This window comes from Hemiscyllium ocellatum, chromosome 28, assembly GCF_020745735.1.
Source record: "Hemiscyllium ocellatum isolate sHemOce1 chromosome 28, sHemOce1.pat.X.cur, whole genome shotgun sequence".
NCBI classification, from domain to species: Eukaryota; Metazoa; Chordata; class Chondrichthyes; order Orectolobiformes; family Hemiscylliidae; genus Hemiscyllium; species Hemiscyllium ocellatum.
Window position 1 is genome coordinate 16,195,537 of NC_083428.1, and position 15,005 is coordinate 16,210,541.

The 15,005-nt window shown below is 41.1% G+C and overlaps 2 protein-coding genes across 3 annotated transcripts in view; one reads left to right on the forward strand and one right to left on the reverse strand.

Moving 5' to 3' along the window:
- Positions 1 to 12,523, reverse strand: part of rnf126 (ring finger protein 126) — a 51,529-nt gene extending 39,006 nt beyond the window's left edge. For both annotated transcript variants that reach the window (XM_060846128.1, XM_060846127.1), the window contains exon 1: positions 12,442 to 12,523. In XM_060846128.1, the coding sequence (XP_060702111.1) occupies positions 12,442 to 12,513 (72 nt within the window). In that variant the 5' untranslated portion in view covers positions 12,514 to 12,523. The remainder of the gene's footprint in view (positions 1 to 12,441) is intronic.
- A 140-nt stretch (positions 12,524 to 12,663) lies between these two features.
- fstl3 (follistatin-like 3 (secreted glycoprotein)) overlaps positions 12,664 to 15,005 on the forward strand; it is an 87,861-nt gene continuing 85,519 nt past the window's right edge. The window contains exon 1 of the mRNA XM_060846517.1: positions 12,664 to 12,715. The gene's annotated coding sequence lies outside the window, so the exon portion shown is untranslated. The remainder of the gene's footprint in view (positions 12,716 to 15,005) is intronic.

Genomic DNA, 15,005 nt, shown 5'->3' on the forward strand with positions numbered 1-15,005 from the left:
TCAGCTCTGATCTCCAGCATCTGCAGTCCTCACTTTCTCCTCTTTCAATGAAAGAAAATATACCATTCGTCATCTTACGCTTGCTGCACCTGCCTATCTACTCTCATTGACTGATAGCCAAGGTCACCCAGATTCCTTTGTATATCCAACTTTTCCAATATAATACCATTTAAATAATGCTCTTCCTTTTTGTTTTTTTTGATACCAAACTGTGTAACTTCACATTTAGTCACACTGTATGCATCACTTATGCGTTTGCCGACTCACTCAACTTGTCAAAATCAGCTTGAAGCCTCCTCGTATCTTCCTCAGAATCCCACCCAATCTTGTGTCCTCAGCATTTGTTTTCTCATACAGGTCATTTATATATTAATTGCAAATAGCTGGGCTCCAAGTATTGACCCTTGCAATATTCTACTAGTCATTGTTTACTGGTCTGTTCCCACTGTTTCCGGCTTATCTACCAATTCTTGATCCATGCACTTCCCTATTATTCCCTAGCACTTACGTATTAAACTTTGTCCACTAACCACTTACAGAAGACCTTCTTAAAAATGTATGTAAAACCAAGTACACCACATCAACTGGTTCTCCCTTAATTATTCTACTAGCTACACCCTTAAAAAAAACTCCAGTGGATTCATTAAGCATGATTTAAGTATGGAGAGGTGATAGTTTAGTGGTATGTGTGTTGGATTATCGATCCAGAGACTCAGGTAATGTTCTGGGTTCAACTCCTGCCACAATCAAAAAGGGAGTCTGGAATTAAGAGTCTAATGATGGCCATCAATTCATTGATTATTGGAAAAGCCCATCTGGTTCACTAATGTCCTTTTAGGGAAGGAAACTGCCATCTTTACCGAGCCAGCCTACATATTACCTACAACAATGTGGTTGACTCTTAATCTTCTTGGCAATTAGGGATAGACAATAAGTTCTGACTTCATCCTGTGAAGGAATAAAAAGAACTTTCACTGTTTCTGGATTAAAATTCTGCCATCAGCAGAACTGCTTCTCCCATGTGAACTGCAGCAATTCTAGTCCAATTTCTCAACAGCAATTAAGGATGCAATTACCAGCCTTGCTAGCATGCTCTTACATTCATTTTCTAAAAAAAAAGTTATGCAGAGCTTTCTTTCCCCCCCATGACAGCGTACATGCCACCCTTGATTACTCCAAGGTACCCGACTCCAGCATGCAGTGTATGATCACTTATTATGACCATTCAAAAAAGCTTCACAAGTGTCAACTGTTTTGGGCAATAATGATATTAATCCACTAATTAACCTGCTAATAATTCAACAATATTATTTGAGAGGACAAAATTGAACAGGTGATCAATAGAGATGAAGACAGACTAGTAGATGTTGTCTGTACCACTTTAGCAAGGACTTCTACAAGATTCTGCATGGTACACTGGTTAGTAAAGTTAGATCACTCGGGATTCAGCGAAAGCTAGCCAACTGGAGACTAGATTGCCTTGATGGGAGGAGATCGTTGTTCAGACTGGAGACCTGTGACCAGTGGTGTGCCACAGGGTTGGTGCTGGGTCCATTGTTGCTCGTCATTTATATAAATGATTTAAGATGGGAATAGAGGAGGTATGGTTAGTAAATTTATGAATGACACCAAAACTGTTGGTATAATGGACAGTGCAGAAGGTCATCTAGGAGTACAACAGGATTTTGATCAACTGGGCCAGTGGGTTAAGTGGCAGATGGAGTTTAATTTAGATAAATGCCAGGTGTTGCATGTTGGGAAGACAAACCAATGCAGGACTTACAGTTAATGGTCAGGTCCTAATGTATGTTGTCAAACACAGAGGCCGAGGGGTGCAGGTAAATAGTTCCTTGAAAGTGGTGTCATAGGTAGACATAGTGGTGAAGGTGGCATTTGGCACACTTGCTTTCATTGGTCAGACCACTGAGTACAGGAGTTGGGATGTCACGTTAGGTCACATTTGGAGTACTACACAATATCATTCCTAATGCAGGGCAACCAGAATAGTATTAAAGGGTGCAAAAGATTTTCAAGAATGTTACAGAGTCTGGAGGTTTGAGTTATAAAGGAGATGCTGAATAGGCTGAGACTTTTTTTCCCCTGGAGTTCAGGAGGCTGAAGGGTGACCTTAAAAAGATTTATAAAATCATGAAGAACACAGACAATGTTAAAAGCCAAGGCCTTTTCCCCAGAGTAGGGAAGTCCTAAACTAGTGGAATTCAGGTTAAGGTGAGAGGTGGAAGATTTAAAAGCAGGCAAATGGGACTAGTTCGGTTTAGGAAACCTGGTCAGCAAGAACGAGATGGGCCAAATGGCCCGTTTCCATGTTGTATGACTCAATAAATTGTGACTGCTCTGAAACGCCATCACTAGGATTAATCTATTCTACTTTAGACCTATCAAGCTACTCTCGTTCTAAGTAGCCAGTATTTTGTTATATTACACAGAAAATACACTCCACAGGCAATTCAAAATTGAAGGACAAAATCTTTTAATTTTCCACTAAAGTGAAAATGACAACATCTTAAGAATGTCTATACGGTTTCCTGAAAGCCTAATCATAACCGTTCTCAGTGTCTCTTGATGCGGTGCCTAGTTACACCTAATAACTTTAATAATAACTTCTCATTGTAGCTTATCTTTATGAACTTCAGTATATATAGGAATGGACAATTAGAACCTCAAGAGGGGAAAAAAATGAAACATTTAGCTTTTAAAATTGAAATAAAGCATTTACACATATTAATGATTCTTTGTTCATTTCAGTCAAAAGTGAGCTTTTCTGCAGCAGCAGTTGTATCTTACCCGAGGATAAATTTACATGGATTATAAAATCACTAGTTCAAAAGGTCAGGCCAGATGCAAGAAAGGTTAATGGTCCTGCTAGCACTGGATTTTGCTCCCAGTAAAGCAAATGGAGGAAACAATGCAAACTATAAAAGTGCTTAAATGGAGAAAGTTGGCCATTGCATTTTCATCTAACAGTACCCACCACTAAAATCTTCAAGTCTCATATCATCTAATTTGGCATGGTTAGGAGACTGCAAAACTATCATCAATACTGCATTTTGATTTTAGCAAGGATAATGATGCCTTCAGTGATGTCTCTCACTTTATTAAAAAGTTTATATATTAATTGATCTTTTTAGACTGACCTGATTTAAAGTTACCATTTACTTTGTTTGAAATCAAAGAATGCTTGCACTAATGATGAGCTTATTGCATTGTTTTAGTATTTTGGTTGATGAGGTTAAAGCTGTATGTTTCTGTATTTTACGCAAAGCATGATGCCAATATATTAAAACAATTTTGTTTATTTGATCATGGAATATGGTCATCATAATTAAACCATTTAAGCCTATTAAAATTCATCTAACAATCCTGTCCTTACTGTTCTACAGCAGCTTCTGCAATTCCAACACCATCATTTTAAAACCTCATCCTGGTCTTCAAATTCCCCAATGACCTCACCAATTGCTATCCTTGCATCATCATCCTATAGGTATTCGAGATTTCTCCGCTCCTTCAAAATATGACATCTTGCAAATCCCCAATCTTAACTGTCCTGTGCTTTTACCTGCCTTAGCCCTAAGCTAGAGAATTTCAAACTCAACTCTATCAAACAGTATCTCCTTTTAAAAGATGCTGCTCAAAAGCTTTTCCCTTGGTCAAATTTCTGACTATCAGTCAGAGACGTACAGCACAGAAACAGACTCTTCATTCCAACTCGTCCATGCCGACCAGATATCCTAAACTAATATAGTTCCATTTGCTAGCAATTTGGCCCATATCCCTCTAAAAACTGTTCCTATTCATATACGCAGACAGATGCCTTTTAAATGTTGTGACTGTACCAGCCTCCACCATTTCTTCTGGCAGCTCATTCCATGCATGTACCACCCTGTGTGAAAAAGTTGCCCCTTAGGTCTCTTTTATATCTTTCCCCTCTCACCCTAAACCAACGCCCTCTTGTTCAGGGAAAAGACCGTGTCTATTTATCCTATCCATACCCCTCTATAAAAGGTCACTCCTCAGCCTCCAATACTCCAGGGAAAACATTATCTTCCTTTATGGCTTGGTGTCAGCTTTTCTTAATAATGAACCTGTTAAGCAACAGGAAATGCTCTAATAGATTAGATTAGATTAGATTACTTACAGTGTGGAAGCAGGCCCTTCGGCCCAACAAATCCACACCGACCCGTCGAAGCGCACCCATCCAGACCCACTCCCCTACATTTACCCCTTACCTAACACTACGGGCAATTTAGCGTAGCCAATTCACCTAACATGCACATTGTTGGACTGTGGGAGGAAACCGGAGCACCCGGGGGAAACCCACGCAGACACGTGGAGAATGTGCAAACTCCACACAGTCAGTCACCTGAAGCGGGAATTGAACCCGGGTCTCTGGCGTTGTGAGGCAGCAGTGCTAACCACTGTGCCGCCCACAATGTTAAGTGGTTACATAAATATTATGCTCAATGTGAAGAATACATATTTAACATTTTGACACAGTGGCCTGAATAAAATAATTTTAGTTTCTCAGACTTGGGTGAATTTGTAACAAAATCCTCTACATGATGTCATAACAATGAAAGTTCACTTTTACCTCAAAAGGAGTACCCATACTGTGCCAATTGCTTCTCACAAGCTTGGACAGTGGACAAGCTCAAGAACAGCTACAACACTAACATCTAATAGATAATGTAGGGATTCGTCCAGGTATGCACTGCCCACAAAAGCAAACCATATCTAACCAGCTACCACTCCAGGCAATCCTCAAACACCAAAGTGATGTAAGAGGTCATCAATAGTGCTAGAAATGGTATTTAATTGGAATTAATTTGATTACTGATACTCAGTTTGGGTCTTTCAAGCTCAACAACTTAGACAAAAGTAGTCAATTTGAATGATACCCCACTAACCAATATCCATTCTTTCCACTACCTTATCTATCACACAGTGTGTAACATCCACAAAGTGCATTGAATCAACTGCAGGATTACTTCAACAACACTTTCCAAATCCCCAATTTCTACCTCTTAGAAAAACAAAGGCAGTAGGCACATGGGAACATCACTATTTGCATGCTTCTGCTCCCAAGGTACAAACCATCCTGATTTGGCAATATATCATTGTTCCTTCATTGTTAGGAGAGGTCCAGCCTTTTGACCTAACAAACTTGCTCGTATGGACTGTAGCAATTCAAAGCAGCAGTTCAGCGTGACCTTCTCAGGGTTGATTTGGAATGGACAGTAATGGCTAGTCCAACCAGCAATGATCACATTCCATGAAGACAGCAAATAAAAACATTCAGGCTGTCTGGGAGCAACATTCTGTTCAAATACATTTCATGTGAAATACTGATAGCTACCAGGAAGCAGATGGCGAGGAGACAATTCCATTAGGAATGAATTCAAAACAAAGTTCCAAAGGCAAAGAAATATTCTAAGCCCTCAGAGCCCCAACCAGTAGAAATAAATTCACAGAAACTCAAATTTATAGTTTACTTGACTCGAAAAGCAATTCAAACAGAATCTCAATCAGATTTGTATAGCTTACAATCACAGAATACACATAGATAATCACACCTTGTACTGGTTATTATTATACACATTTAGCACTTTTTCACATTCTGTGAACATTATTCTGAAAGAGAAAACAATGATCCCTGTTCTAGTCACGAGCTGCAGTGGTAAAAAACAGGGTGATTATTCAAATTACAAGAGCAAGTAACCATCCATAAAGCAGACAGCACTAGAACAAAAGGAGTACCAATAAGATAATAGATACTGAAATCTGATCACCATGGAAACTAGTATATGGATAATGAACAGAAAAACTATCTACATTTTACAATTTAAATAAAAATCTCTAATTTTTTTCTACAAAATCTGCGTAAGTCAGATATGAATAGTATAAGTGTGTTAGCTGATTAAATTCACTTGGGGGAAGGTCACATCTGCAACATTTGCCAATTATAGATCTTTCATTCATTGTACCATCACTGCAATATTCCTACACACGCTTACATATAGTTAAGAATTTATAGAATTAATTGTTTAAGAATTTATACAAGCTGATTCTCTGCCAGTAATTAGTTCTCTTGGAAAAGGAAAAATGTATGGAAATACTGGTTTTGAGTGAAGTGACAACATGTAGATAGCTTTGGGAAATCAGGTTAAGAAGAATCCAAAGGATTCTACAAACACATTAAGGACAAAAAAGTAACAAGGGAGAAAATAGGGTCCCTTAAAGATCAGCAAGGCCATCTATGTGTGGAAATACAAGAGATGGGGGAGAAACTAAACAAGTATTTTGCATTATTCTCCATTTGTGGAGAAGGATACTGAAGATAGATGGCATGGGGAAATAATTAACGACATCTTGAAAAATGTCCATATGGGCAGAAGAGGTGGTGGTGGACATCCTAAAATGCATAAAGGTAGATAAATCTCCAGGAGCTAATCAGGTGCACCCTAGAACTCTGTAGAAAGCTAGGGAAGTGATTGCTGGGTCCCTTGCTGAGATTTTTGTATCAGTAGCCACAGGTGAGGTGCTGGAAAACTGAAGGTTGGCTAATGTGGTGCCACTATTTAAGAAAGGTGTTAAGGAAAAGCCAGGGAACTATTGACCAGCTAGCCTGAGGTCAGTGGTGGGCAGGTTTTTGGAGGGAACCTGAGGGATGGGATTTACATGTACTTGGAAAGCCAAGGACTGATTAGGGATAGTCAACATGGCTTTGTCTGCAGGAAACCATGTCTCACAGACTTGATTGAGTTTTTCGAAGACGTAATGAAAAGAACTGATGAGGGCAGAGCGGTGGACGTGATCCATATAGATTTCAGTAAGGCATTCATCAAGGTTTGCCGTGGTACACTGGTTAGCAAGGTTAGATCACATGGAACAAAAGGAGAATTAGCCAATTGGATACAGAACTGGCTCGGATGTAGATGACAAAAGTTGATTGTGGAGGGTTGCTTTTTAGATTGGTTGCCCGTGACCAGTAGTTTGCCACAGAAATCGGTGCTGATTGCATTGATTTTCAACATTTATCTAAATGATTTGGATATAAATTTAGGAGGTAATAGTCAGTAAGTTTACAGGTGACACCAAAATTGGAGGTACAGTAGACAGCACAAAAGTTACTTCAGAGTACAGGCAGTTCTCCTATAATGCTGTAGTGACATTCTAGCAAAAATTCACTTAATAGAAATAATGGGGTCAATGGGAAAAGTGGGGTTTGGAGCAGACCAGCAAATAAAAATCACTCACGATCGCTCAAAAATCACCCATAAGTCTAATGCAAAAGTTTAGCACAACCTGAATGAAGGTTGAAATCATATTTATTAACGAAACAAAACTAAATTTAACATAATACATTTAAAAAATGTAAGAAAGCTGCTCTCTACTGTACTTTGCACAGAAAACTCCTCTGTTAGCAGCTGACATTGGCATGCTTGGAATGGCACAAAGACCAGCGCAGACACTGGCACATGCATAGGTGCATATGCGGAATGAAGTGCACGAACTGATTCCCGCTGAAATTGGGCTATTGTCAATGGGAGAAAGTGAGGACTGCAGATGCTGGAGATCAGAGCTGAAAATGTGTTGCTGGAAAAGCGCAGCAGGTCGGGCAGCATCCAAGGAGCAGGAGAATCGACGTTTCGAGCATGATTCCTGAAGAAGGGCTCATGCCCGAAACGTCGATTCTCCTGCTCCTTGGATGCTGCCAGGCCTGCTATGCTTTTCCAGCAACACATTTTCAGCTATTGTCAATGGGGTAAACATTCTCCAAAAAAAATTCCCTAATTCTTCAGTGACGTTATAGCCAAATCGTGCTGCCAAACTGCGCATTATCCCAGAACTAACTGTACAACAGAACCTTGATCACATGGGCCAAAGGGCTGAGGATGGCAGATCCATTTAATTTGGATAAATGAGAGATGCTGCATTTTGGAAAGGCAAATCAGGACAGGACTTATACACTTAATGGTAAGGTCCAGGGGAGTATTGCTGAGCATCAGACCTTGGGAGTGCAGGTTCATATTTCTTGAAAGTGGAATGACAGGTAGATAGGATACTGAAGGCAGTGTTTGGTATGCTTGCCTTTATTGGTAAGCACATTGAAGATAGGAGGTGAGAGGTCATGTTGCAGGACATTGGTCAGGCCACGATAGGAATACTGTGTATAATTCTGGTTGTCCTGCTAAACTTGAAAGTGTTCAGAAAAGGTTGAGAAGGATGTTGCCAGAGTTGGAGGATTTGAGTTCTATAGAGAGGCTGCATAGGCTGGGGCTATTTTCCCCTGGAGTGTCAGAGGCTGAGGTTATAGAAGTTTATAAAATCATGAGAAACATGGTGAATAACCAAAGTTTTTTTTTTCCTCAGGGTAGGGGAGTCCAAAATTAGAGGGCATAGGTTTAAGGTGAGAGAGGAAAGATTTAAAAGGGATCTCAGGGCAACTTCTTCAGGGTGCTGTATGTATGGGATGAGCTGCCAGAGGAAGTGGTGACAATTACAACATTTGAAAGACAACTGGATGGGAATATGAATAGGAAGGGTTTAGAGGGATATGGATCAGATACTGGCAAATGGAACTAGATTAACTTTGGATATCTGGTTGACCATGGATGAGTTGGACTGAAGGGTCTGTTTCCATGCTGTACAACTCTGTGATTACGTATTTGCACAACAAAATTGTCACAAGTCATCTTGGCATTACTTAAAATTTACAGCACAAAAAGATGTTGGAATATTGTGTGCAATTCTGGTCCCCTTCCTATCGGCAAGATGTTGTGAAACTTGAAAGGGTTCAGAAAAGATTTACAAGGATGTTGCCAAAGTTGGAGGATTTGAGCTATAAGGAAAGGCTGAACAGGCTGGGGCTGTTTTCCCTGGAGCGGAGGCTGAGAGGTGACTTTATAGAGGTTTACAAAATTATGAGAGGCATGGATAGGATAAATAGGCAAAGTCTTTTCTCTGGGGTTGAGGAATCCATTACTAGCGGGCATAGGTTTAGGGTGAGAGGGAAAAGATATGAGAGAGACCCAAGGGCCAACTTTTTCACACAGGGGTGATATGTGCATGCAATGCGCTGCCAGAGGATGTGGTGAAGGCTGGTACAATTGCAGCATTTGAGAGGCATTTAGATGGGTATATGAATAGGAAGGGTTTGGAGGGATATGGGCCGGGTGCTGGTAGGTGGGACTAAATTGGGTTGGGATATCTGGTCGGCATGGACAGGTTGGACTGAAGGGTCTGTTTCCATGCTGTACATCTCTATGACTCTAAGAGAATGAGGTCATTTGACCCAAACGCTCTTTACCAGTTTTTGTTTCAATGAGCTGCCTCTTACTCTATTTCACATACCCCATATGTACCTACTTGCATGTTACCATATAATTATCCAGATTCCCCTCAAAGCTATTACTCTTAAATTATTACAGCTGAAAAGAAGTCTCAAAACTTTAATACAGCTTAATTTCAAGAGTATATGAATCATTATCCATACATAAAAAGGGCAAAATGGAAACTGAGTGAACATTCAAGGCAACGTAGTGCATGAGACCAAGAACAAAACAATTATAATAAAAGCAAAACAGGGTAACTGGTCACATGTTTTGATCTGGCACTTTCTAGAGACTAGCATTCAAACTCTCCTGAGACTTCAATGAACATTTCTCATGCACAACTTACAACAGAAAGAAAAAGACACTGCAAGAACTGGTATTTTTTGTCATAAACATACAGCTAAATTACAAGGGTCAGATACAGTAATGAAGATAATGATCAGATAATTTGTTTTAGTGATATTGGTTTAGAGATATAATATTATCAACTCTTCAGAAAAACCTCTACCAGCACCATCCTTCTTCAACTGCTCCCATTTTTATATCTACCAAAATGGGTCAGAAGGGCATGGCTTGGTTTCACATTTCAGAGACACTGCGTCCGATTGTGCAGTGCAGCACTAGATTGTCTGTCAAAATTCAGTGTCCAAGTCTCTCAAACTTGTACTCATTCCACAGTCTTCTGACTCAGAAGCAACAGTTCAGCCACTGAAGTCTGACTGACTCGCAGCTCCTCTCATGTAATCATTTATAGCATATTAATCACCTCAACAGAATGTTCTAGATTATGGAAAACAAAAACGCAACTGCAAGTTGAAACAGAAAGCTAAAGTAACTAGGGAAATGACTGGTCATTCACTTGGTGAACAGTTACAATTTTTACAAGCATACAATTTAGCAACAGGAGTCAAATCATTCACAGTAAATCTCAGACGTGAGCTTTATTTTGTGAACCGCACTTTAGTATTTGAAAAGAAATTACAAACTGATTCACAAGGAGGTTTTAGATTGTGAAAATCCAATCACCGCCCCATTTCCACCGACACACATCAATCTATTGCCAGCTAATATATAATCAGCACCTAAGAGTAGATCTGATGGATTTATCCTCTGGCAAGAAAACAAAAATATAACATAGAAAAGGATTTTTTTCCCCTGGATATACCTGCACTTTCTAACTTCCTTGATTCATTTCCAGTGATCAATAGGTGGCGCTCTAAGACTTGCCAGATTCTGCTCATAGCACATTGCGATACATGGTGTCACTCATGTCCAAAAGAGAAAGCTGTATTTCCATATTAAGCCTATAGTATTACCAATAGAAAGGCAGCTCATTACATCATGAGACTAGAGATTTTCCATCGAGAATTAGGAAATCAAACTATTTCTTTTTGTTGGTTTACATTTTCCAATTCACTGTAGCAGTAAATAAATAAAATACAACATACTCGTACAAAATGAAATAAATCCAAATAGTAAGACGAAATCATCCAATGCTTTAATTCTGTCCATTTACAAGTGAGCAGATGTAGTTTGGCTACAGATGATTATCATGTACTCTGATTAAACTGAACTGTATTTATCGAGTCTTAGAGATGTACAGCACAGAAAGAGACCCTTTGGTCCAACGCATCCATGCCAAGCAGATTTCCTAATCTAATCAAATTCCATTATAATGAAAAAATTTTTTAATAAAAAAGAAAAGCTTGGTGGATTAGCTACCCTCTCTCCCCCCCTACAGGTCTGTCTTACCTGCAATTCCAGCTATCATATCAGATTTCCATTATCAACAACTAACAAGTGAACCACAGAACCCGCACAAACTTAGCAATTTATGAGGGCAGTTGTTAATTGCCTGAACAGGTATTCATTCTAATTCATTTAGACATTAATCTATAAGTGGGTGAAGAACTCCTGAATAAAGCAAAATAAGAGCTATATAAATTATTTGCATCAAGTAAATGAAATCATAGATGCTAGAGAGGTCTAGTACTCTTCACCTCTGCCAAGCCATAAACTCCCATCAATAGAGATGTGGGTAGACAAAACCAGCACCCAACAACTTGCTAACTCACTCACGACTTCAACTGCTAGCTATACACACCAGCAGCCACACCTTAGGAATCTCGACTTAGAGTCATAGCATAGAACAGATCCTTCAAAGCTGGAGTGATACAAGGATGTCACTCCTAGGCGCATGACAACTGGGAAAGAATGGGTACAGTATAAGATATAGATCTGAATGTATCAGGAGGGGGACAAATGACTCAGAATACATGTGGACATACGCAGGGCACACTCATGGCACTTATGCCAAGTGGCCAGACCCTTGTAAAGAGCCTGAGACCTCTCACTTGCAGAGTTTTACACACTGATAACGTGGACAATAGAAAAGTCATAGCCAAATTTAGCATACCATGACAGATGTCAACATAGTCAGGTACAAAATGACATAGCCACATGTAACATTCCTTTACAACCAAATGTGTCCACAGTTAGTAATACCCATCTCTGGAATGTGGCAAGTGTAGCTGGCTACACACAGGACAGAGAAGGAAGTGGAATAAGCTGATGTGGCTACAGTAAAGGGGAAGGATTGAGGCGGGGGAGTAGAAAATGATAGGAGCGGTGAAATTCGACTGAGATGAAATCGGGGGTACTGGAGTGGTTGCCAAACAGGGGGAAACACCAACAAAGTTTCTGAAACTTAAAAGGAGTCTGAAGTTGCCAGGCATGGGGAAAGCGCCCGCGCCTGCGCACTGAGTGCTGGCTCACTATATGGCGGGGGGAGGGGGAGGGGGGGGGGTTACGATGGTTCAATATTTGGCAAGGCGGGAGCCGGCGCCCAGATGGGGGGGAAAGGGAAGAGAGAGAGAGAGAGATAAAGGCCCAGGTTTCAGCTTGTACCGGCTCGACATCCGCGGGTCTACCCCAGCACCGCTCGCCGGTTCGGCTCGGACCAGACCGGACCCGTCACCCTCATCATCAGAATTCAAACGACAAAATCTAATTTAAAAAAAACCGACCGGCAATTCCCACGGAGGTGGGATTGGGGTGGGGGGATGGGGGTTGAGAGTTGTGGACTCACAGGTAGCCTGGGGAGAATCTCGGCCGAACAGCGGTGACAGAAATAGCGAGAGAGTGAGGAAGCCTCCGCCATATTCACGTAAAGCCGCCACAGTGACGTACAATACGGGTGCCCCGGCGTGTCAAACATATGACCTCATACGCCAATTGTGACGCAGCTCGGATCTGTCAATCACCCGGGCCAGAAGTCACATGACACCAGCTGACCGTCCAACGGCTATTTATTTGAAATCACAAGCTTTCGAAGCGCTGCTCCTTCATCGGGTGACCCAGAGGTGAGCGTCTGTTTATGTTTGCGCTGAAATGATGTGACTCCTTTTTTATGATCACTGTTGTCACTGACCTTTTGACCCACACTCCCCCCTTGGGTTGGCCATGGCAGTGGTGAGTTGCCAATATCAACTCTGCCAGCGACTACCGGTTTCGTGCCTCTGTTTGTCTTTTGCCCTGTTTGGTAACCTCCGCTGCCTGCTGTGCTGGGCCTCCGTTAGCATCTAGATTAGAACGGTGCTGGAAAAGCACAGCAGGTCAGGCAGCATCCGGGGAGCAGGAAAATCGACGTTTTGGGCTAAATCAGGAATTCCATTATAGAAACATATAAAATACGAAAGGAACAGATAGGAAAGAAGTAGGGAGGTTGTTTGCACTGGTGGATGAAGAGCTTTTGCCTGAAATGTCAATTTTCCTGCTCCTCGGATGCTGCCTGACCTGCTGTGCTTTTCCAGCACCACTCTAACCTTGACTCTAATTTCCAGCATTTGCAGTACCCAATTATGCCTCTGTTAGCATCTTTCCATCCTCGCTGGGCCCAGCCTCTAAGCGCAACTTTCCAGACATTCCACTGGTGCGAACTGGAATAAGGCCCTTGGCCATGTCGAGCCAGCTCCACCATTCAATGAGATCATTGGCTGGCCTTATTTCAATGTCCTGTACATCTCAAGCAATCTTTAATTGCCATCATTCAGTCTGTTTGATGCTCACATCAGCAGCCTGTATTACATTGGCAACACCAAACTGATCATAGGACTGATCCTGGCCTTCCCAGTTGCTTGCCATTTCAATAAACCACCTTGTTCTCCTTTCAACATTTCAGTCCTGGGCCTGCTGTGATGTTCCAATGAAGTATAATCCAAGTTTGAGGAACAACGTCTCACTTTCCACCAAGGCACTTTACAACTGTGAGGGCACAGTATTGAGTTCCACAACTTAAGACCCTGAACGTCATGATGTCTGCCCTCTATTTTCCTTCTGTTCTTCCCCTGCTCCCCAATACCACAGCCAACTATTGTTAATCACTTTACAATCAACATGTAGAATCCATTTTCTCCTTTTCAGTCCTTAACTTACATCTATTTTTACATCTCTATTTATATTCAATGACAATTAGTAATCCTATTAACTTTTGTGCTGGACCTCCAGATCCATCTATTGCTCCCCTCACTCATCTTTCACCTTGATCCTAAGTATTGTCCTCCATTGCTAGAGGGATGGAGTTTAAAAATAGGGAGGTTATACTGCCAAGTGCAGAGGGTGCTGGTGAGGCCACACCTGGAGTACTGTGTATAGTTTTGGTCACCTTATCTGAGAAAGGATGAACTGGCACGCGAGAGAGTGCAGTGGAGGGTCACTAGGTTGATTTCAGTTGAGAGGGTTGGTTTATGAGGAGGAATTGAGTATTCTGGGACTAAATTTATTTTAATTTAGAAGAATGAGGGGGGAATCTTATAGAAATATGAAAGAAACAGATCGGAAAGAAGCAGGGAGGTTGTTTGCACTGGTGGGTGAAGCTAGAACTCGGGGTCATAACCTCAAAAACAAGGGGAAACAGATTTAGGACTGAATTCTGGAGGAACTTCTTCACCCAGTGTTGTGAATTTGTGGAATTCCCTGCCCAGTGAAGCAGTTGAGGCTACCTCATTGAATCTTTTTAAGGCAAAAATAGATAAATTGTTGAACAGTAAGGGAATTAAGGGTCGTAGTCCACGGGTGTTAACTGGAGCTGAGTGTCCACAAAAAGATCAGCCATGATCTTATTGAATGGCACAGCAGTGTTCAACAGGTCAGATGGCCTACTGTTGCTCCTATTTCATTTGTGGTTATGCCTAAAAATCACCATTTTTGAATCACTTTTAGTTCCAAAGAAGAGTCATATCAGATGTGAAATATTAACTCTGTTTTTCTCTCCACAGATGCTGTCAGACCTGCTGAGTTGCAGTATTTTGCTTTTATGTCTTTAGAGGACCTTGTATGGACATCCACAGTGTTAGTGAGCAATTTTGACCCAGCCAAAGTGAATCAATCTAATTCTGAAGTGTCATAGAGATGTACAGCGTGGAAACAGACCCTACGGTCCAACTCGTCCATGCCCAACCAGATATCCTAAGCTAATTTAGTCCCATTTGTCAGCACTTGGCCAGGTACCTCTCAATCCTTCCTGTTCATATAACCCATCCAGAAAGCTTTTAAGTCTTATAAACATACCAGCCTCCACCACTTCCTCTGATAGCTCATTCAATACACACACACGACGATCTGCGTGGAAATGTTGCATCTTATGTCCCTTTT